This window comes from Hypanus sabinus, chromosome 5 (assembly GCF_030144855.1).
Source record: "Hypanus sabinus isolate sHypSab1 chromosome 5, sHypSab1.hap1, whole genome shotgun sequence".
Taxonomy (NCBI): domain Eukaryota; kingdom Metazoa; phylum Chordata; class Chondrichthyes; order Myliobatiformes; family Dasyatidae; genus Hypanus; species Hypanus sabinus.
The window spans coordinates 177,341,957-177,366,676 of record NC_082710.1 but is presented as its reverse complement, the minus strand read 5'-3'; the positions used below and the strand labels follow the sequence as shown (position 1 = coordinate 177,366,676).

Below are 24,720 nucleotides of genomic sequence, written 5' to 3'. Positions count from 1 at the left end.
TTTCACATTTCCCCCTCCCCCCACTACTTTCAAATCTCTTACTATCTTTCCTTTCAGTTAGTCCTGACGAAGGGGCTCGGCCCGAAACGTCGACAGTGCTTCTCCTTATAGATGCTGCCTGACCTGCTGTGTTCCACCAGCATTTTGTGTGTGTTGTTGTTTGAATTTCCAGCATCTGCAGATTTCCTCCTGTTTGCTCAGTCAATTTTTATTCAGTTATTTTTTGTGTTCAAAAAAATTAAATAATGAAACACAGAATTAAAGGTATTGTAATGTGAGTATTATAAAAATAAGTACTTCTAATTATGATCATTGTAATATAGCAATCCTCCCACTACGGAAAGCAGTTTGTAAAGAGAGTTTGTTTCCGGGGTTGTGGGGTTTTACTTATGGTCTTTTCTGCCCTGTGCGCATGTGTGTATCTCAGCCATTTAGTCGGTCAACCTTACCTTTCACTACGGCCGAGGTAGGGGATCTTGGGCTTAGAAAGGTTGACGACCACTACACTAGAGAGAGCTGAGTGAAAGAGAAGGGGTGAGAGGGGAAACAGAATAGGCAATGGCAAAGAGAGATAACGAGGAGGAGAAACTGCCAAAAGTTAGAGAAATTGATGGTGCTGAGTTCCTCCAGCATTTTGTATATGTTGCTTCGGATTTCCAACATCTGCAGAATTTCTTGTGTAGACTGATCGATGTCATGCTACAAAGCTGAAGGCTGCCCAGAAAGAATATAATATCAAATATATTTAATATCAAATAACAGCAAATAATATCAAAGAGGATACTAAAAGCATTTTCAAGTATATAAGGAGTAAAAGACAGGTGAGAGTAGATATAGGACAGATAGAAAATGATGCTGGAGAAATTGTAATGGGAGATAAGGAGATGGTGGAGGAACTGAACGAGTATTTTGCATCAGTCTTCACTGAGGAAGATATCAGCAATGTACCGGACATTCAAGGGTGTCAGAGAAGAGAAATATGCGCAGTCACAATTACGACAGAGAAAGTACTCAGGAAGCTGAATAGTCTAAGGGTAGATAAATCTCCTGGACCAGATGGAATGCACCCTCGTGTTCTGAAGGAAGTGGCAGTGGAGATTGCGCAGGCATTAGCAATGATCTTTCAAAACTCAATACATTCTGGCCTGGTTCCGGAGGACTGGAAGATTGCAAATGTCACTCTGCTATTTTAGAAGTGGGCAAGGAAGCAAAAAGGAAATTATAGACCTGTTAGCTTGGCATTGGTGGTTGGGAATTTGTTGGAGTTGATTGTCAAGGATGAGGTTACGGAGTACCTGGAGGCATATGACAAGATAGGCAGAACTGAGCATAGTTTCCTTAAAGGAAAATCCTGCCTGACAAACCTAGTGCAATTTTTTGAGGAAATTACAAGTAGGCTAGACAAGGGAGATGCAGTGGATGTTGAGTATTTGGATTGCTTTGCCTGCAGCCCCCTCCTTTGTGAGAATCACCAGATCACTGTTGGGTTGGGTCAAAGGGGCCCAAGAAATGAGGGAGGGGCATGCGGAATGCCTCGTTCCCCTGCGATGAAAAGCTACGAGACAAGGCCATTGTCACCTGGAGACCACGTTTGTGGACTGGGGACAATGCTACATGCAAGCCCTCGGGCAAAGTGGGCTGGTTGAGAGAGAGATTGCTTCACCCCAACCTGATTGACATCTACTACCCGGCGAGTCAGGATAAAAGAGGGACTGTAGGAACAGCCCCTCAGACGCACCAGAAGAAACACTATCGCTCCCGTGATATCGGGAAGCCATTCGACGGAGGCCACGTGTGTTCAGTTCCATTGAAGAAAGGGGGACTGGTGGCTTGCAACACGGAGAACGGCTTTTATCAGTTATGGGGAAACCCACTCCCTGACTAAAAGGATCGGCATCATAAAAGACCCGGGCAAGTTAAACGTCTCTCTCTCTAACAACCAAAACACTGCAGCTTGAACGATCTAATTATATTTTTATATAATACTTTTATATTTCCATCAGACAATACATTATCCCCTAGACAACGATAGAGTTATTTCTTATTGATTATTATTATACCCACGTTTAAAATTTAGTATTGACTACGTATATTATCTGTGTGTGTTTGCATTGATATTCATTTTGTGTATTTTTATCAATAAATACTGTTGAAAATAGTACCATCAGACTTCAACGGACCTCTCTATCTTTGCTGGTAAGTGACCCAGTTACGGGGATCGTAACAGGATTTTCAGAAGGCCTTTGACAAGGTGCCACACATGAGGCTGCTAAACAAGATAAGAGCCCGTGGAATTACGGGAAAGTTACATATATGGATAGAGTGTTGGTTGATTGGCAGGAAACAGAGAGTGGGAATAAAGGGATCCCATTCTGGTTGGCTGCCAGTTACCAGTGGTGTTCCACAGGGGTCCATGTTGGGGCAGCTTCTTTTTACGTTGTATATCAACGATTTGGATTATGGAATAGATGTGACAAAGTTTGCTGATGATACAAAGATAGGTGGAGGGGCCATTAGTGCTGAGGAAACAGAGAGTCTGCAGAGAGACTTGGATAGATTGGGGGAATGGGAAAAGAAGTGGCAAATGAATTACTATGTCGGAAAGTGTATGGTCATGCACTTTGGTAGAAGAAATAAACAGGCGGAATTACAAAGGGAATTGAGTACAAGAGCAAGGAAATCCTCTTGCATTTGTCCAGGGCCCTGGTGAGACCACACCTGGAGTATTGTGTACAGTTTTGGTCTCCAGGGTTAAGGAAGGACATCCTGGCTGCAGAGGAAGTGCAGCGTAGATTCACGAGGTTAATTCCTGGGATGTCCGGACTGTCTTACGCAGAGAGGTTAGAGAGACTGGGCTTGTACACACTGGAATTAAGGAGATTGAGAGGGGATCTGATTGTAGCATATAAGATTATTAAGGGATTGGACAAGATAGAGGCAGGAAATATATTCCAGATGCTGGGAGAGTCCAGTACCAGAGGGCATGGTTTGAGAATAAGGGGTAGGTTATTTAGGACAGAGTTAAGGAAAAACTTCTTCTCCCAGAGAGTTGTGGGGGTCTGGAATGCACTGCCTCGGAAGGTAGTGAAGGCCAATTCCCTGGATGCTTTCAAGAAGGAGCTAGATAGGTATCTTATGGATAGGGGAATCAAGGGATATGAGGACAAGGCAGGAACCGGGTATTGATAGGAACTGATCAGCCATGATCTCAAAATGGCGGTGCAGGCTCGAAGGGCCGAATGGTCTACTTCTGCACCTATTGTCTATTGTCTATTAAATGGGGAGAGAATTCAAAGTTCTGAGATGCAACGGGACTTGGGAGTCCTCATGCAGGATACTCTTAAGGTTAACCTCCAGGTTGAGTTGGTGGTGAAGAAGGCGAATGCAATGTTGGCATTCATTTCTAGAGGAATAGAGTATAGGAGCAGGGATGTGATGTTGAGGCTCTATAAGGCACTGGTAAGACCTCACTTGGAATACAGTGTGCAGTTTTGGGCTCCTTATTTAAGAAAGGATGTGCTGACATTGGAGAGGGTTCAGAGAAGATTCACTAGAATGATTCTGGGAATGAGAGGGTTAACATATGAGGAACGTTTCACCACTCTTGGACTGTACTCCTTGGAGTTTAGAAGAATGAGGGGGGACCTCATAGAAACATTTCGAATGTTGAAAGGCATGGACAGAGTGGATGTGGCAAAGTTGTTTCCCATGGTGGGGGAGTCTGGTACGAGAGGACTTGACTTGAGGATTGCAGGGCGCCCATTCAGAAAAGAGATGCGAAAACTGTTTTTTAGCCAGAGGGTGGTGAATCTGTGGAATTTGTTGCCACGGGCAGCAGTGGAGGCCAAGTCATTGGGTGTATTTAAGGCAGAGATTGATAGGTATCTGAGTAGTCAGGGCATCAAAGGTTATGGTGAGAAGGCGGAAGAATGAGACTAAAGGGGAGATTGGATCAGCTCATGATGAAATGGCGGAGCAGACTCAATGGGCCGAATGGCCGACTTCTGTTCCTTTGTCTTATGGTCTGATTGTTTAATATGAGGTGCTCTTCCTCCAACTTGAGTGTGGTCTCATTGTAGCAGTTGAGGAGACCATTTACTGACATGTCAGAATGGGAATGGGAAGTCCCATTGAAATATGAGGCCACCGGGATATTCTGGGGTTTTTAGCAACAGATGGAATGAAGTGCTTGACAAAGCATTCTCCCAGTCTATTAGAAGCCACACCAGGAGCACTCAATACAGTCGATGACCCCGATAGACTAACGAGGTAATGATGTGCTGGATATAGAGGCACGTGGGGTAGTAGGTAGAGACAAGGCGAACAGAGAACAGTGAACCATATTCCCTCGTGTGTTTCTCCAGCTTCCCCATTTGGTCTCTGCTGCCAGTTTCAATCACACCTGTGGCAGCGAGTTTTGCATTCTCTTTCCTGAACTTACTGCATGATCTATTGAAGCCTGCCTTACATTTTATCTTTGGCTGAAGGCATCCACATACATTCTTTATCTTCCCCCACCCTTTAATCCATACGTAATGTTAAATATCCGTCTGATCACCTCAATCTCTTACTCGGGTGAGAAAGTATCATCCCCGATATTATAAATTTCTCAAGCTTTCTTTGTACTGTGTCTGGTGGCCCTACGTCATTTCCACAATGCCCTTTTTAAAATCTGTGTGCCAGCAGGAGTGAGTTCGGAAAAGGGAATATTCAATGCCATGCAATAATTGGCACAAAATTCCTGTTATAGGACGTCCAGTCTCAGTTAATTCAAATCTGTGTTTCATTTATTTTAGGAAGAAGATCATCAGAAGAGCAGGTAGGACATCTCTTGACAAAATTCATCCATAAAATAATTCAAAATTGGCTGATGCTCCGTTTATAACAGCTGTTTAACATTCGCAGTGTTGGCGATAAAGCTCCAGTGTTGTCAGTGACAGATGGTACCCTGACAACGGAGAAATTCGATCATCTCTTCTCACTAAAAACATTGTTGAAAGAAACTTATGTTGCCATTAAGCAAGGTAAAACTTGTACAGTTTCCTTTGTCCTTGCACCGTTAAATAATAATTAGAAGAAAAAAGTGACTTTCAATATCATTTGGGGGTGGATTGACCTCCTTGGTCTAAGATTGTGTCTCAGGGGAAGCATGGACATCCTAACTAATCTGGTAAAGATTCTGGCACCAAACCCCTGCATCCTCAACCCATTCACACTGAGCAAACACAAAATATGAGTATGAATTCCACTTCAGCACTAAGACTGAGGTAGGGATCTTGGGCTTAAAAAGGTTGGCGACCACTAGACATTAAGAAAGAGGATGAACTGGACCTTTTGAAAAGTATTGTTAGGTAAGTCACCGGGACCGGATGAGATATACCCCAGGCTACTGTGGGAAGTGAGGGAGGAGATTACTGAGCCTCTTGTGATGATATTTGCATCATCAGTAGGGACAGGAGAGGTTCCAAAGGATTGGAGGTTTGAAAATGCTGTTCCTTTATTGAAGAAAGGGAGTAGAGGTAGCCCAGGAAATGATAGACCAGTGAGTCTGACCAGTGATGGGCAAGTTGTTGGAGAAGATCCTGAGAGACAGGATTTATGAGCATTTGGAGAGACCTACAGTAGTCTAATTAGGGATAGTGAGCATGGCTCTGTCAAAGACAGGTTTTGCCTTACGAACCTGATTGAATTCTTTGAGGAAGTAAAAAAACATATTGATGAAGGTCGAGCAGTGGATGTAGTGTATACGGATTTCAGTAAGGCATTTGATAAGATTCCCAATGCGAGGCTCCTTCAGAAAGTCAGGAGGCATGGGATCCAAGGAGACCTTGATTTATAGATCCAGAATTGGCTTCCCCACAGAAGGCAAATGGTCATTGTAGATGGTCCGTATTCTGCATGGAGGTCGGTGACCAGTGGTGTTCTGCAGGGATCTGTTCTGGGACCCCTGCTCTTTGTGATTTTTATAAATGTCCTGAATGAAGTGTCACCCGGTTCGGATATGGCCCAAGGCCAAAAGCAGACAGGCAGCAAAGCGTTGCTGTGCTGTGTCCAAGTCTCGACAAGCACTGCGACGGAATGAATGGAGGTAAATGCTGTCACAATGGAATAATAATCAGCTGACACGTGCAAATCCACAAGTGCAATTTCTGTATCTGCTGCTTTGCCGAATCCGTGGTTGTGACAGGGTCCCCTTCTCTAGGCACAACAGACCTGTGTCCGCTGAGAGTGCTGGATCAGCGACTTGTCCAAGATGTCCTTCACCGGGATCCAAGTGAGTTCTTCTGGGCCAAACCCTTCCCATCCACAAGGTACTGGACATCACCACCTACCCAGCGAGATGCCAGGAGGCATCGCACAGTATTGACAAGGGAACCATCTACCAGGCGGGGAGGAGGGGGAGGTGGGGTGACTGGGGCCAGGGAGGGGTAGTAACCGGCTTGAGCTGGGGAACATGGAACACTGTGTAGATCTTCAGTGATGCTGGCAGACGTAATCTATAGGACACTCTGCTGACAGCCTTTTCCACTACAAATGGTCCCACGTAGCGTGGTGAAAATATCCGGCTCTTGATTTCCGGGGAAGATCCCTTGATGCCGACCAGACCTCCGGCTCTGGCTTGAACGGGCTCACCTGTCGACGGAGTTGATCAGCCTTCTGGGAATGTTATTTCTGGGTGCGCAGCTGAGAAGCCCTGGCCCGTCTCCAGGTGCATTTGTAGCGCTGGATCAGCCATTCAGCAGCAGGAACTCCTACGAAACCCAATTTCCCTCAGGATCAATAAAGTCTGTCTGTCAATCTCCTGTCGCAACCATGGATTTTGCAGAGCAGTAGATATGGAAACTGCACTTGTGAATATGTACATGTCAGCTAATTGTTATTTCATCGTGATAATATTAAACTCCATTCATTCCATCGCACTGCTTGTTGAGACTTGCTGTCACCCGGTTTGGATGTGGCCCAAGTGTGGAGTGAGAGACACTGACGCGGGTCGATAGTTCACAGACTTTTACGTGAACAGTGTTAAAGGGAAAAGAAACAATAAACGCTAGGCCAAACAGGGCCGTTAACTAAAACTCTCAATTGGAAAATGAAGCCCACACTCCGGCTGAAAAGAACAACTCAATATAAAAGGAATACCATTAGTCTTCAGAGTCATTGACTCAACTGTCCCATTCCTCAGGCAAGGCCAAAAGCAGATGGGCAGCGAAGTGTTACTGTGCTGTGTCCAAGTCTTGACAAGCACTACAATGGAATGAATGGAGCTAAATACTATCATAATGAAATAATAATTAGATGACACATGCATATTCACAAGCGCAATTGCCGTATGAGGCTATCGTACGAAATATGAGACTATCAGGCAGGAACTTGGAAGCAGAATTGGAAACATGTTCTCAGGAAAATGTATGGAAGAAATGTGGCAAATGTTCAGGGGATATTTGTGTGGGGTTCTGAGTAGGTGCGTTCCAGTGAGGCAGGGAAAGGATGATAGGGTACAGCAACCGTGGTGCACAAAGGCTGTTGTAAATCTAGTCAAGAACAAAAGAAGAGCTTAAGAAAGGTTCAAAAAACTAGGTAATGAAGGAGATCTAGAAGATTATAAGGCTAGCAGGAAGGAGCTTAAGAATGAAATTAGGAGAGCCAGAAGGGGTCATGAGAAGGCCTTGGCGGGAAGGATTAAGGAAAACCCCAAGGCATTCTACAAGTATGTGTAGAGCAAGAGGATAAGATGTGAGAGAATTGGACCAATCTAGTGTAACAGTGGGAAATTGTGTATGGAATCAGAGGAGATAGCAGAGGTACTTAATGAATGCTTTGTTTCTGTATTCACTATGGAAAAGGATATTGGCGATTGTAGGGTTGACTTACAGTGGACTGAATAGCTTGAGCATGTAGATATTAAGGAAGAGGATGTACTGGAGCTTTTGGAAAGCATTAAGTTGGATAAGTCACTGGGAACAGACGAGATGCACCCCAGGCTACTGTGGGAGGTGAGGGAGGAGATTGCTGAGCCTCTGGCAATGATCTTTGCATCATCACTGGGGACAGGAGAGGCTCTGGAGGATTTGAGGGTTCTGGATGGTGTTCCCTTATTCAAGAAAGGGAGTAGAGATAGCTCAGGAAATTATAGTCTTCAATGGTTGGTAAGTTGATGGAGAAGATCCTGAGAAGCAAGATTTATGAACATTTGGAGAGGCATAATATGATTAGGAATAGTCAGCATGGCTTTGTCAAAGGCAGGTCGTGCCTTATGAGACTGACTGAATTTTTTGAGGATGTGATTGATGAAGGTAGAGCAGTAGATGTAGTGTATATGGATTTCAGCAATACATTTGACAAGGTACCCCATACAAGGCTTATTAAGAAAGTAATGTGGCATGAGATCCAAGGGAACATTGCTATGTGGATCCAGAACTGGCTTGCCCACAGAAGGCAAAGAGTGGTTGTAGACAGGTCATATTCTGCATGGAGGTTGGTGATCAATGGAGTGCCTCAGGGATCTGTTCTGGGAGCCCTACTTTATTTTTATAAATGACCTGGATGGGGAAGTGTAGGGATGACACAAAAGTTGGGGGTGTTGTGGATAGTGTGGAGGGCTGTCAGAAGTTACAGCAGGACATTGATTGGATGCAAAACTGGGCTGAGAAGTGGCAGATGGAGTTTAACCAAGGTAAGTGTGAGGTTGGTCATTTTGGTAGGTCAAATATGATGGCAGAATACAGCACTAATGGTAAGACTCTTGGCAGTAGGAGAATCAGAGGGATCTTGGGGTCCGAGTCCATAGGACACTCAAAGCAGCTGCGCAGTTTGACTCTGTGGTTAAGAAGGCATATGGTGTATTGGCCTTTATCAATCGTGGGATTGAGTTTAAAAGCTAAGAGGTAATATTGCAGCTATATAGGACCCTGGTCAGTCCCCACCTGGAGTACTGTGCTCAGCTCTGGTCCCCTCCCTACAGGAAGGATGTGGAAATCATAGAAAGGGTGCAGAGGAGATTTACAGTGATGTTGCCTGGATTTCGGAGCATGCCTTATGAGAATAGGTTGAGTGAACTCGATCTTTTCTGCTTGGAGCAATAGAGGATGAGAGGTGACCTGATAGAGATGATGAGAGGCACTGATCGTGTGGATAGCCAGCGGCTGTTTCCCAGGGCTGAAATGGCTAACACGAGGGAGCATAGTTTTAGGAGCTTGGACATAGGTACCGAGGGGGTGTCAGGGGTAAGTTTTCCACACAGAGAGTGGTGGGTGTATGAAGTGAACAGCCGGTGGTGGTGCTGGAAGCAGATACAACAGGGTATTTTAAGAGCCTCTCAGATAGGTACATGGAGCTGGGAAAAATAGTGCACTCTGCGCGAGGGAAATTGTAGGCAGTCTCTGGAGTCAGTTACATGGTCGGCACAACATTGTGGGCCGAAGGGCCTGTAATGTGCTGTAGGTTTCTATGTTCTATGTATGGAATAGTTACATTGTATCACTGCCACAAAGTTAACAAATTTCACAACATAAGCCTGATTCTGATACTGGTGCTGGCAATCAATAAATTCAATATTACACTGTAAGTCAGTGATAATGACCCTGATTCCGATTCTGACTCACTGGATATCTCCCTTTCACTGGGGGTTGAAAATGAAGCTGAAAGCAACAATGAGGAGGAAAACTGTATGTTGGCCTTTATTGCAAGAGGATTTGAATCCGGGTCGAACTTAAACAACATTGGTGTAATTATGAAAAAAATTACATGATTCAAACATGTTTTCTGATGGGATAATGAGGAAGAGAGTTCCTCACATCAGAGCAGGACTGCACAGGGGTGAAGTCAGACAGTTTCTCTGCCGCCCTGACTGAGTAATCCCAGTGTGTCCGACATCTCACAACGTCACGTTGCCTCCAGATCGACCTTTTTATTGTGAAGATTGCTTGCATGCAGTTTAAATTATTTGAATAAGAGTTCGTCAAGAATTATATTTAACCACTTTTTCACCTTACTGCCTGACATGGTTACGTACACCCCGGCCCTTTCTGTTCTCCCTCAGTTTAGTCTGTCTGCTGCTCTGAAGAGCATCAGGAATAGAAGCAAGAGGAGGCCATTCAGCCCCTCACTCCTGCTTTCCTATTAAATAACATCAACATCACTTCCCTGTGCTGATGTCATTTCCACGATTTCCCTTATTGAAAAATCCAACCATCTCTCCTGAACATACTGGCTCTCCAAACATCCACAGGCCCCACACCACCCCCAGCTCGAAATGTTCACTCCTGCTTGGTGAATTAATTTATCATCAGAATAGACGTCCCCTCACCGTGTCCCCTCCTTCTAGATGTCCCAGAAACTGGAAATGTGAGCACTGCATTTTCTCTGTGAAGTCAGGAAAAAGTCTGTCAGATTCAGTTTGATGGCTAGATGTTCTTCTAAATTATGGTTTGTGTGATTTGGTCACAGACAGTCCCACAAAAGTTGAAAGTTCATTCACTCTCGACCTCTCCCCCCACCTCCGCAGAAAGACACACACAGAGCTGGGCTGAGGCACAGAGAAATTACCCACTGACCCCTCCTCACATTCCCCAGCCTCCCCTCTAACTCTCCAAACCTTCATCCTCCCTCTGACTCTTCCCTAACCCTCACTCACCATTCAGCCCCCCTTAGACCCTCTCTCCCAGATCTCCACATCCTGCCATTTCCTCCTGCATTCCCTCACAGACCCTCACTCCCACATCTCCACATCCTGACTCTTCCTCCTGCATTCCCTCACAGACCCTCTTTCCCACATCTCCACATCCTGCCCCTTCCTCCTGCATTCCCTCACAGACCCTCACTCCCACATCACCACATCCTGCCTCTTCCACCCGCATTCCCTCACAGACCCTCACTCCCACATCTTGCCTCTTCCTCCCACATTCCCTCACAGACCCTCACTCCCACATCTCCACATCCTGCCTCTTCCTCCTGCATTCCCTCACAGACCCTCTCTCCCACATCTCCACATCCTGCCTCTTCCTCCTGCATTCCCTCACAGACCCTCACTCCCACATCTCCACATCCTGCCTCTTCCTCCTGCATTCCCTCACAGACCCTCACTCCCACATCTCCACAACCTGCCTCTTCCTCCCGCATTCCCTCACAGACCCTCACTCCCACATCTCCACATCCTGCCTCTTCCTCCCGCATTCCCTCACAGACCCTCACTCCCACATCTCCACATCCTGCCTCTTCCTCCTGCATTCCCTCACAGACCCTCTCTCCCACATCTCCACATCCTGCCTCTTCCTCCTGCATTCCCTCACAGACCCTCACTCCCACATCTCCACATCCTGCCTCTTCCTCCTGCATTCCCTCACAGACCCTCACTCCCACATCTCCACATCCTGCCACTTCCTCCTGCATTCCCTCACAGATCCCCACTCCCACATCTCCACATCCTGCCTCTTCCTCCTGCATTCCCTCACAGACCCTCTCCCACATCTCCACATCCTGCCCCTTCCTCCCGCATTCCCTCACAGACCCTCTCTCCCACATCTCCACATCCTGCCTCTTCCTCCTGCATTCCCTCACAGACCCTCAATTCCAAATCTCCACATCCTGCCTCTTCCTCCCGCATTCCCTCACAGACCCTCACTCCCACATCTCCACATCCTGCCTCTTCCTCCTGCATTCCCTCACAGACCCTCTCTCCCACATCTCCACATCCTGCCTCTTCCTCCTGCATTCCCTCACAGACCCTCAATTCCAAATCTCCACATCCTGCCCCTTCCTCCTGCATTCCCTCACAGACCCTCAATTCCAAATCTCCACATCCTGCCTCTTCCTCCCGCATTCCCTCACAGACCTTCACTCCCACATCTCCACATCCTGCCTCTTCCTCCTGCATTCCCTCACAGACCCTCTCTCCCACATCTCCACATCCTGCCTCTTCCTCCTGCATTCCCCCACAGACCCTCACTCCCACATCTCCACATCCTGCCTCTTCCTCCCGCATTCCCTCACAGACCTTCACTCCCACATCTCCACATCCTGCCTCTTCCTCCTGCATTCCCTCACAGACCCTCTCTCCCACATCTCCACATCCTGCCTCTTCCTCCCGCATTCCCTCACAGACCCTCACTCCCACATCTCGCCTCTTCCTCCTGCATTCCCTCACAGACCCTCACTCCCACATCCTGCCTCTTCCTCCCGCATTCCCTCACAGACCCTCTCTCCCACATCTCCACATCCTGCCTCTTCCTCCCGCATTCCCTCACAGACCCTCTCTCCCACATCTCCACATCCTGCCTCTTCCTCCCGCATTCCCTCACAGACCCTCTCTCCCACATCTCCACATCCTGCCTCTTCCTCCCGCATTCCCTCAGACCCTCACTCCCACATCTCCACATCTCGCCTCTTCCTCCCGCATTCCCTCACAGACCCTCTCTCCCACATCTCCACATCCTGCCTCTTCCTCCCGCATTCCCTCAGACCCTCACTCCCACATCTCCACATCTCGCCTCTTCCTCCCGCATTCCCTCACAGACCCTCACTCCCACATCTCCACATCTCGCCTCTTCCTCCCGCATTCCCTCACAGACCCTCTCTCCCACATCTCCACATCCTGCCTCTTCCTCCCGCATTCCCTCACAGACCCTCTCTCCCACATCTCCACATCCTGCCTCTTCCTCCCGCATTCCCTCACAGACCCTCACTCCCACATCTCCACATCTCGCCTCTTCCTCCCGCATTCCCTCACAGACCCTCTCTCCCACATCTCCACATCCTGCCTCTTCCTCCCGCATTCCCTCACAGACCCTCACTCCCACATCTCGCCTCTTCCTCCCGCATTCCCTCACAGACCCTCTCTCCGACATCTCCACATCCTGCCTCTTCCTCCCGCATTCCCTCACAGACCCTCACTCCCACATCTCCACATCCTGCCTCTTCCTCCCGCATTCCCTCACAGACCCACATCTCCACATCCTGCCTCCTCCTCCCGCATTCCCTCACAGACCCTCACTCCCACATCTCCACATCCTGCCTCTTCCTCCTGCATTCCCTCACAGACCCTCACTCCCACATCTCCACATCCTGACTCTTCCTCCTGCATTCCCCACACAGACCCTCACACTCACATCTCCACATCCTACCTCTTCCTCCTGCATTCCCTCACAGACCCTCACTCCCACATCTCCACATCCTGCCTCTTCCTCCTGCATTCCCTCACAGACCCTCTCTCCCACATCTCCACATCCTGCCTCTTCCTCCTGCATTCCCTCACAGACCCTCTCTCCCACATCTCCACATCCTGCCTCTTCCTCCTGCATTCCCTCACAGACCCTCTCTCCCACATCTCCTCATCCTGCGTCTTCCTCCTGCATTCCCTCACAGACCCTCACTCCCACATCTCCACATCCTGACACTTCCTCCCGCATTCCCTCACAGACCCTCACTCCCACATCTCCACATCCTGCCTCTTCCTCCTGCATTCCCTCACAGACCCTCACTCCCACATCTCACCTCTTCCTCCTGCATTCCCTCACAGACCCTCACTCCCACTCCACCCTTTGAGCCTTGGCACTCCCCCTCCTCTCTGCATCCTCCCTTACTCCACCTCCATGCACTCAACTCCTGCCCTTTCCACTCACTCACTCACTCACTCACTCACTCTCCAGACTTGTGGACCCGATTCCATTTGCAAAGTGGCCCTCACTGGGGAGTGAAGGGTCAAAGGTCTTCACACTCTCCTCCCAGTGTGGGTTTCTCTCTGCCCCTCTGACTCTCAGATCTCCAGTGCCTCGTTCTCTCCATCTGGGTCTGTGGGACACAGGATTCTGATAGCATATTGCATTCAAAATGATTTTAATGGAAGGTCTGAACTGGCAGCTCAGTGTTCTGGAGTACAGGGGCTACAGGAGTGGTAGAGATGGAGGTAAGAGAGGAGGGGATCATGATGTTGGATACAGAGATCTTCACTGGAGAACTCAGGAATATTCCTGGGGGAATGTGTAGTAAGGCTCAATTGGTAGAAATTATAAGTAAGAGGGGTACAAACACAGTAACAATTTTCACTGCAATACTTCAAGCGATAAAGCTGGGAGTGCATCCAGTGAGACTATATTGGTTGAAGTTATGAATAAAAGGAGGAGAACCATTCTTTGGGGATTTAATTATGGGACCAAAAATCCGTGGGAATTTGAGAACCCAGTTGTAGGGAGATTGCAGATTACTGAAGGAATGTTAAAATTGCAATAAGAGGTGATTTCAACATCTTTAATATTGACTGGGACAGCCATTGTGCTGAGGGATTTGACAGGGCGCAATTTATAAAATGTGTTGTGAAAGTTCTGACAAGATATATGTAGATGGCCCAACTGGAGAAGGGATTCCCTTTGGCCACCTCACAGTAAGTGAGGCTGGGAAGGTGGTTAATGTGTCAGTGGGAGAGCCTTCGCCCAGTGAGCATCTTTCTATTCATTTTGAAATAATTATGGAAAAACTGGGCGAGTGATGAACATGAATCTCCATGGAAAGCTGAGAAGTCTTCGACTCTCTCCTTCTGTCACTGATAGTGATTGCCCGTTTCCTGTTTCTGACTTCCACCCACACTGACACAATAGACCATCCCTCTATTACTTCCTCCTCTTCTGTAGCCGTGACACTATCCCTGATTAGCAATGCCACCTTGTTTGCCTCCCTCTCTGTTCTTTTTGAAACATCTAAAGCCCGGCACACACAGCAGCTCCTGAAACATCCAAGTCTCTGTAATGGCCACAATGACACAGTTCCACATATTGATCCCCACTCTAAGTTTATTTGCCCTGTTTATGATACTCCTTGCATTAAATTAGACACATCTCAATCCATCTGGCTGAGTGAATCTTTGCTCTGTCATCTGTCTCTGCTTCCTCACAGACTCCCTACAGACCATCTCTACTTGTGTGCTAACCATCCCATCCTCTGCCTCTTCACTTCGGTTCCCAAACCTCTGTGAATCTAGTTTAAACCATCCCCAATATTTTTATTATAAATTACTATAAATTGCACATTCAGACGGGGACGTAACGTAAAGATTTTTACTCCTCATGTATGTGAAGGATGTAAGTAATAAAGTCAATTCAATACTCAAAAATATAAAAAAATATTTATTAACAATCCACTTTAGTACAATCAGAGTGACCAGTTCAGGGGTGCAGTGCTAGCTGGAGCGCACCGGAGCACGTCCGGCACATCTTTAAGAGAAAAACAAACTAAACAAGCTAATTAATTAGGTGCCGCCAAGGGTGATTTAAGTCTCTCAGAAACTGCCGATCTCCTGTGATTTTTACGCACAACAGACACTGAAGTTTACAAAGGATGATGCCAAAAACAAAAATAACATCCAGCGGGTGGATTTAACAAGAAGTTTTTGCCACAGAACAGCCACTCGCTAGATGTTATTTTTGTTTTTGACACCATTCGTGTAAACTCCAGGGTCTGTTGTGCGTAAAAATCCCAGGAGATCAGCAGTTTCTGAGATACTCAAATCACCCTGGGCGGAATCTAATTAATTAGCTTGTTTATTTTGACTTTTTTCTTAAAGATGTGTTGGGTGCACTCTGGCTAGCTCTGCACCCCTGGTCCAGTTTTGCCGTACTGAGGAGGTGATTAGTGTTGTGACGATGGTCTAAGAACAGAATAGTTCAAGTAAAGTAGCTGTTCCTGAACCTGGTGGTGTGGAACTTAAGGCCTCTTACCGCTACTATTGAGCAGGAGGTAAGAAGGTGGCATTGCCCAGATAACGGATGTTGCCTTCTTGAGGGCTCCTGTAGATATGACCGATGGTGGGGAGTGAGGTGCCTCTGATGTTTTGGGCTGAGTTCACCTGCATTCTAAACTATGCTAAACCACATTCTAAGGCACATTAAATTCTACCGCTTCCAGAGCGGGTTAATATTCACAGAATTTATCCACCAACTCCATGATGCAGGATTCAGGGAGGTAATGGATAGGGTGGGTGCAAGGAGATGGGATGGTTGGGGGAGTTTTGTGGTGGTTGACAGGTTGGGGTGCTGGGTATCTCCCTTTGCCTTAAGGATGGTCAAAGATCTTGCCTCCACCCATCCTTGGAGAAGAAAGTTCTTCAGGACAGCTCTGTGGGAGATAAAGTTTTACCCTATCTCCATCGGAAGTGAGTTGCCGGATATTTACATGAGTAAACTACCCCTCCACATCCACCCTCTCTCCATCTTCCATGTTTCAATCATCTCCTCCTACTGTTCCAAACCCAGCAAGTACAAGCCCAGTTTGTTCAAACTCACTTCATGGAGTCATTGAGTATGAGTGTGACCCTTTGGCTCATCTAATCCATGCTGTACTATTATTCTGTCTAGTCCTATCAACTCACACCTGGACTATAGACCACCAGACCCATCCCATGCAAGTAATTGTCCAAACTTCTCTGAAACGTTGTAATTCAACTCAAATCCACCAACTATTTAACATTTCCCTGTAACTCAGCTCTCTTCACAAACAATTCTACCTGTGATCCACTTCACAGTTCCTCCGTCTCTGCCGCTTCTGCTCTCAGGATGAGGCTTTTCATTCCAAGACAACTGAGTTGTCCCCCTTCCTCAAAGACAGGGGCTTTCAACACTGCTCTCACCAGTATCTCTTCCATTTCTCACACATCTGCCCACACCCCATCCTCCCCTGCCACACCAGGGATAGGGTGGCCCTCACCTACCACCCTATAGGCCTCTGCGGCCGGCACATAATTCTTCATAATTTCCGCCATCTCCAACAGGATCCCACCAGCAAGTACATCCTCCCCCATCCTCTCACCTTCTGCAGGGATTGCTCCCTACTCATCTCCCTTATCCACTCGTCCCTCCCCACTGATCTCCCTCTTGATATCCTTGCAAGTGGAACAAGTCTTTCTTGCTGTTCACTGCATCCCCAAAATGGTGTCATCCACAAATTTGCTGAAAGGTTCACCATGTTATCACACAAATTATTAATATGGATGATAAAGTACGATCCCTGTGGCACCCCACCAGTGACAGGCCTCCAGTCAGAGGGGCAACCATCCTACCGTGCACTTTTATCTGGAGAAGTCAGAACTTTGTACACTGAAGGACTTGCTTTGTCTGTAATTTCCTAGGACCCTGCAAACCTTGGATTTAAAAATGAGGTGGGCTGATGTATTCTAATCATCACTCTTTGTCCTGGGGTTAATTCTATGGACTGATGTTTGAGTCAAAGTCAGCTTTACTCTGTTGCTTCTTCTTTCCTGTTTGGTGGGCTGCCACATAATCGGCCTCTTTCACTGTCTCTACCAATTGTTGTACCCACTTTTCTGACACAATCCCATCTATTTCAGGTTCTGCCAAATTTAATCCTAACAATCCTCTAATCCTCTCACGTCCCTTCGGGTCATGAGTTTATACGGGGTGTAACCTGTAGAAGATGCCACTGTATTCCTTATTATCATCAGTACATAAGGCAAAACGACCTGCCATGTTGTTGCACCTGAAACCCCCGGTTTCCTTGGTTACGTAAGTCTAGGGAAGACAACCTCTGGCTCCGCCAAACCCATGAGATTGAGGTGTTCTCCCTCCCCAAACCCCACTCTGTGTGGATGCGGTGTAACCTTCCACCCCGTCACAAATTGGTGCCATGAAATAACAGACAGTACACTGCATACGATTAAAGGGTTAAAGGGTTAGTAAAGAATAACAAGAAGATAAGCCCCACTCTAATTAAACAGTCAATTAAACAGTTGGAGCTCATCTTGAACTTCTCTGTCACTCACAAGCTGGGCTCTCGTCAGCATGAACGCCCACAGCACCTTCTGAACATCGCTCGTGATCCATCGCGAACAAATGGGTCTCCAACCGGATCTTATGCTATGACCGGTTCTCCCCACATCTTCTCTCTTCATCTCCCACTGAACAAAAGCCCAAGACCAACCTTATTGTCCCTCACCAAGAAAATCTCCCAGAAATTGGATGGCACACATTCCACATCACCCCTCGTTTTCAACAGTAACCCAAACAGGCTGAAAACAAACTGCTCTTACAGAACTGCCAAAATGAAATACACACTGCATAACAGTGAAAATATGAACCAGAGCTTTACACACCATTTTGCAATCATAATTTTTAGTGTTCAATTAATCCTTTCCACAATTCCCCTGGACTGGTCCATAGCGTAAATGAAATCTCTGCTTGATCCCTAACAGTGCCATGACATCTTGCATTATCTGGGCTGTGAGACGAGTGCCTTTATCCAATTCAATACTCCGGGGTCGTCCCCAGCGAGTGAATATCCTTTCCAATAAGATTGTTGCTGTGGCCTTTGCTGTGTTTGTTTCAGCCAGGAAAGCTCCCACCCACTTTGTAAAGGTATCGATTACTACCAGAATATATTTGTACCCTCCTGGGGTGGGCAGGAAGGGACCATCATAATCTATCTGGAGATTTGTCCAAGGCCCTTCCACTGGTCTGGTGTGTCAAAGGGCTCCTGTCTTTACATGTCTGCCATGATTATATTGTGCACAATTGAATCTATTTTTTACATAATGCTCCACATCATCCTTCATCTTAGACCACCAGCCCACTTCCTTGGACTTTTCACAGGTGCTTTTGTGCCCCTGGTGTCCCCATAGATCATGGAACCTGTGGATCATCTGGTTTCTTCCTCCCTCTGGAACCACAAGCTTTCCTTCAATAAGGGCAACTCCATCTTTGACAAACACTCCCTTGTGCTCTCTGTACATTTCAGAATGCACCTTCTATCAATTTTTTTAAAATCTTTATTTTTCTTTGGCTCCTCTGTTAAATCTATAACCTTAATCTGTTGCTTTTTCTGCTTCTCAATCTCCCCAATCTGTGGCTGCCATTCCTGCCCAAATAAAGCACTTAGCCAATCCGTAAGCCTTTCTATTTCCCTTAGGAGATAATTTAGACTGGTCTTTCACTCCATATTCTTTTCCCTTTGCCTTCTCAAATATATATTGTAATAAAGCAGCAGATGGGAGGGGCTTCCCATCAGCTGAAACAAACCCCCTGGCTTCCCACGGAGGCAAATGTTCTGTAAGGCTGTTACAAATGTTCATACTATCAGAGTGTATGACTGACCTGGAGGAAAACATTCAGTGTGGCAAACCACATGTGCTGCAGCTGCCAATTCTGCTGCCTGTGCACTCATGGTCTTGGGTAACTTTAAAGCTACACTATACCTTTCCTGGCCAAGTTCACCCTCTACATATATGCCACACTTGTTTTCCTCTCACCATCCTGTACTGATGAGGAGCCATCTACAAAAGTTTTAAAGTAAGGTTTTTCTTTTTCCTCTGTGTCTTTGTTCTCAGTCATTACTTTATCTGATCTGCTTCCACCCTCCGTTTTGTTTTGATAACAATGAACCCTTGTGGTTACAATGAGTGTAACCCTGTGACACTCGTGTACACCAGGTTATCGGCCGACATTGAGGTAGTGTTTACTCACACCAATATTCCTTCCTGGCAACAGCAGTGTCCATCCAACTATTTTGTTTTGGCTTAGTGAACCGTCTTTAATCCTTCCATCTAGCAGTAATTGTATGGGGGTATGTTCTGTCAGTATTGTAAGTGGATTAAGTCCCACTATGGAGGCAAAATGTTGTACAGCCCAGAAAACTGCTGACGAGTGTTTTTCTCATACAGTATACCCCTGTTCTACTGGTGAGCGCGTGCATGTGTGTACGCTACTGGTCTTAACTTCCCAGGCGTCTCCTGTGACAGCTCTGCTGAGAGGCTGGTGTCAGATGTAGCCACTTCCAATGAGAAGGGTTCATTCAGATTTGGGGTTTTTCACGAAGGAGCAGTGGTCAACCCTTGCTTCAGAGCTGTGATGGCCTGGATATGATCTGATTTACATTCCCACACCACATTATTTCTCAGTAACTCCATTAAAGGAGCTGGATTAGTGGAAGGTTGTTCGATGTGATCCCTACAGTATCCTCCCAGCCCCAGAAAGGACCGCAGCCCTTTCAGGTCTTGGGGAATAGACAGTTTCATAACCGATTCTACTCTTCACTTATCAATTTCTCTTTTTCCCAGTGTCAAGGTAATTCCCAAATAACTAACTTCTTGTTTTATCACCTGCGCTTTTTTAGGGTTTATCTTTAGTCCCAATGCAAGTAATAATTGCAGCAGTTCTGTCAATAGCTGATGATGTTCTTGCTTGGTTTCAGTCTGCAGGAGTACATCATCTACATATTGTACCAAGTTCTCGGGTTTTGAAAACCATTGTAACCCTTCTCCTAAGCATTGGTGAAATATAGAAGGGGAATTATAGAATCCCTGTGATAGGGCAGTCTATGTATGCTGTTGTCCCTGAAAGGTAAATGCAAACTTGTACTCACACTCTCGTTCTACTGGAATGGACCAAACCCATTATTTATGTCTAAAACAGAGAACCATTGAGCTCTTTCATTCTGTTTGACCACTGTTGGAGCTGTTAACAGGGTTACTTTAGTCAGCTCTCGATAGAAATTTTCAATGAGGTTTCAATTAATTACAATACAATACAGGCCCTTCGGCCCACAATGCTGTGCTGAGCATGTACTTTCTTTAGAAATGTCCTCAGGTTACCAATAGCCTTCTATTTTTCTAAGTTCCATGTACCAATCATCAGAATCAGACTTTAATCGCCAAGTACCTGTGCACATACAAGGAATTTACTTCCGGCAGATGTTGTCTCTCTGCTCATAACAATAATAATGATAAATATAAATGAAAATATAGATTATACATACAAGTAGTGCAATCCAAGTAATAGTTAGCCGAGAGTTAACCGGCAGTTAACTTTTCAGCAAAGACCCTATCGTTTCTGCCTCCACCACCGTTGCCGGCAGCCTGTTCCACACCCTCACCACTCTCTGTACAAAAACACTTACCCGACATCTCCTCTGTACCTACTTCCAAATGCCTTAAAACTGTGCCATTTCAGTCCTGGAGAAAAGCCTCTGACTATGCACATAATGAATGCCTCTCATCATCTTCTACACCTCTATCAGGTCACCTCTCATCCTCCATGGCTCTAAGGAGAAAAGGCCAAGTTCACTCAACATATTCTCATAGGGTATGCTCCCCAATCCAGGCAACATCCTTGTAAATCTCCTCTGCACCTTTTATATAGTGTTACGGATTCGGCAACAATAAATATATAAGTGAGGCAGGGTTTTTTATAACAAATAAAACATCTATTAAACACTGAAAAACAAACCCCCAAAAGTAAACAAACAACTAACGTAACCGGAAATCAGCTGCTGTGCGGCAGCTTAAACAGTTCTTAACGAAATAAAGCGAAAACAGTTCTTAAAGCGGTTGCAAAAACAGTTCTTCAAAGTAGTACTGCAAAAGTTCAAAATGCTTACAGTCAATTAAAGGAGAGACTTTTTAGACGATTTAAATTCTCTTTCACGTCATGTTGTTGCAGTTCCCAGTCGAACTATACTTTTCCCGGAGAATTTATGAAGATGAAAATGAACCAGCTTAAAGGCACTGACCTGTCCTTTACAAAACTGTACCCAACCCTTTCTGCTATTTTGCAGGGATTACCACGGGGATAGCTGACAAATTCCTTCCGAATGAGGATCAAACAAGGTCGAACCTGTTTCACCATCGAAATCAACTTTCCTCGATCTTTTAGCTCCCGAACTCCGATCTTCCCTCTCCACTGATTTTTAACTGGCAGTATTATAAAGAAACTGCCAGCAATGACCTTTTAAACTTTAAGCATTAAATAAAACTCCACCTTTCAACCAAACTGCGTCATAATATTGGACCACGCAGTGGCATGGAGTCAAAATGGCAAATCCAGACACAAACTGCCCCTCCTCACAGGGAGCGGTCCTCCTTTTATACCCTGTAAAAAAAAACTGTCACATGACCTCTACTGGCGGGAAAATGATGTCACTCCACCATCACAAGACCACCACTTTAAGTCCAGTGTAGCTTCAACACCACTGTCACGTTAAAAGTACAAGACACCCACGGGTACGTAACAACAGTTTCCACATCGTTCCTGCAGTGAAGTGACCAGAATTGAGCACAGGACTCCAAGTGGGGTCTGACCAGCATTCTACAGTATTTAGCTGTAACGTTTCCTCACGGCTCCTAAGCGCAGTCCCAAAGTTGATGAAGGCCAATGCACCGTATGCCTTCTTAACCACAGAGTCAACCTGTGCAGCAGCTTGGAGTGTCCTATGGATCCCTCTGATCCTCCACACTGCCAAGAGTCCGACCATTATGTAAACAACAAAGTATGCTTAAACAGCATATTTACAAAATTCTTCAACTATTACTGAAATATTAAATATACAACAACCTCCACACATTAACCCACCACTTCACGCCGTCAACCACCACTTTTAATATTACCTGTCGGTCAGGCTTTGTACAGACACTCCTGTGCCTAGAATTACTTTATATGGACACACAATCAATCTTTGTCAAAAGCAATCTTGATATTTACATTTATGGCATTCTTCTGTTGTTATGTTTTTCTGTGTTTCTCAGATTTGGAATAAGAATCATGCGACTGAGGAGGTTGGCAAAGCGAATTCTCCAGCTAACCTTCCCCGTTTGCCTGGTTAGTCACTCCCTCGTTCTGTCCTTGGTCCAGTTCCCCCAGTAGTTCACACACTGCCCTCCCGTTCTGCAGTTTTTGGGAGTTCACCATTTACACACCCCGACAGTAAAACAATTGCAAGCTTGGATAATCAAAACAATCCCTTCAGTTAGTGTACTCTGCTTTTTATAACTGATAAAAAATAAGGATTCCAGAAACAGGCATTGCAAACAGTTTCATTTCTTTTCACTCACTCTGTCACATCAACTCGTAGACAACAGAACAGTCCCAAAAGACCCGAGGGACAGTTTGAGGCGACCTAAAATAATGCCTGAGTCAGTGGCAGCAGGCACACTACACCCTACACAAGCAGATTTCATCCCTCATGTTGGCATGTGTGGAGGTTGGATTTCATGGCTGGTGAATAGTTATTTTGGAAAATTAATGACAAAGTGTGTCATGGAGAAAGCCCCTGTATATTTGTAAATGTTTGTACTTGTTTTCATTTGTCTATTTGTAAATAATTTTTCTTCACAATGTTTAAGCAACTTTTGCTTTGTTTATTCACCAGTTACTAAACTCTCCGGTCCTTTTCACCCTGTACACATCAGACTTCCAATATAACTCGGAGTCCTGCCATGTGCCCAAGTTCGCTGATGACACGCCCATAGTGGGGTGTGTCAGGAATGGTCAGGAGGAAGAGTATAGGAAACTGATACAGGACTTTGAGATATGGTGCGACTCAAACTACCTGCGTCTCAATATCACCAAGACCAAGGAGATGGCGGTGGACTTTAGGAGACCTCGGCCTCATATGGAGCCAGTGATCATTAATGGAGAATGTGTGGAGCAGGTTAAGACCTACAAGTATCTGGGAGTGCAGTTAGATGAGAAGCTAGACTGGACTGCCAACACAGATGCCCTGTGCAGGAAAGCACAGAGTCGACTGTACTTCCTCAGAAGGCTGGCGTCATTCAATGTTAGTAGTGAGATGCTGAAGATGTTCTATCAGTCAGTTGTGGAGAGCGCCCTCTTCTTTGTGGTGGTGTGCTGGGGAGGCAGCATTAAGAAGAGGGACGCCTCACGTCTTAATAAGCTGGTAAGGAAGGCGGGTTTCTCGTGGGCACAGAACTGGAGAGTATGGCATTGGTGGCAGAGCAGAGGGCGCTGAGTAGGCTACGGTCAATCATGGAAAACCCTGAACATCCTCTGCACAGCACCTCCAGAGACAGAGAAGCAGCTTCAGCGGCAGGTTGCTGTCAATGCAATGCTCCTCAGACAGGATGAAGAGATCATTACTCCCCAACACCATTCGGCTCTACAATTCAACCACCAGGGGCAAGACATGTTAAAGTGCCGGGGTTAGGACTGAGCTTAAGTTACCACTCAATGCACTTTAGTAACTATTTAAGAACTTTTTAAAAGCTATTTATTAATGCTTTTTGGGAGGGTGATTTTAGATGCATATCATATTTATATTGAGTTAAATACTGTATGTAATTAGTTTTGCTACAATAAGTGTATGGGACACTGGAAAAATGTTGAATTTCCCCTTGGGGATGAATAAAGTATCTATCTATCTATCTATCTCGCTATCTATCTATTTATCTATCTATCTATCTATCTATCTAAATAAAACCCCGCGCATAACATGCCGTTGTAGCTTACCATCTGTTTTTCCAAACTGGTGGCCCACGCCTGAGAGTGAGGTGTGACAGATGGTAGCAGAGGTGTGATGGAAAGCCAAAAAGGGGTGTGGGTGTCAAAAAGCTCGGAACAGCAATCATGGAAGGCCAGAGTTGAACCAGATTCCCCCGGGTGGAGTCTCATGAGGGACAAGATGGGATCCAATGAAGAGTACAAGGCCCAAGGTGCAGGGCCCAAGACATGTTGTGGTCCTTCTGAGGAGCTGGGAAAGTCTGTGGGGATGTCAAAGCTGGTGTGGGTGTCAAAAAGCTCGGAACAGCAATCATGGAAGGCCAGAGTTGAACCAGATTCCCCCGGGTGGAGTCTCATGAGGGACAAGATGGGATCCAATGAAGAGTACAAGGCCCAAGGTGCAGGGCCCAAGACATGTTGTGGTCCTTCTGAGGAGCTGGGAAAGTCTGTGGGGATGTCAAAGCTGGCAGCTCCTCTTGGCCAGTTAGTCTCCACG

General features: G+C 46.1%; 1 protein-coding gene across 1 annotated transcript; it reads left to right on the top strand.

Moving 5' to 3' along the window:
- The first annotated feature begins 3,095 nt into the window (after positions 1-3,095).
- On the top strand, positions 3,096-24,388 carry LOC132393835 (uncharacterized). The gene is made up of 3 exons (XM_059969227.1): positions 3,096-4,819; positions 4,906-5,024; positions 23,137-24,388. The coding sequence occupies exons 2-3, from the start codon at positions 5,007-5,009 to the stop codon at positions 23,734-23,736; spliced, it is 618 nt and encodes a 205-aa protein (XP_059825210.1). The 5' UTR covers positions 3,096-4,819; positions 4,906-5,006; the 3' UTR covers positions 23,737-24,388.
- Positions 24,389-24,720: the final 332 nt, after the last annotated feature.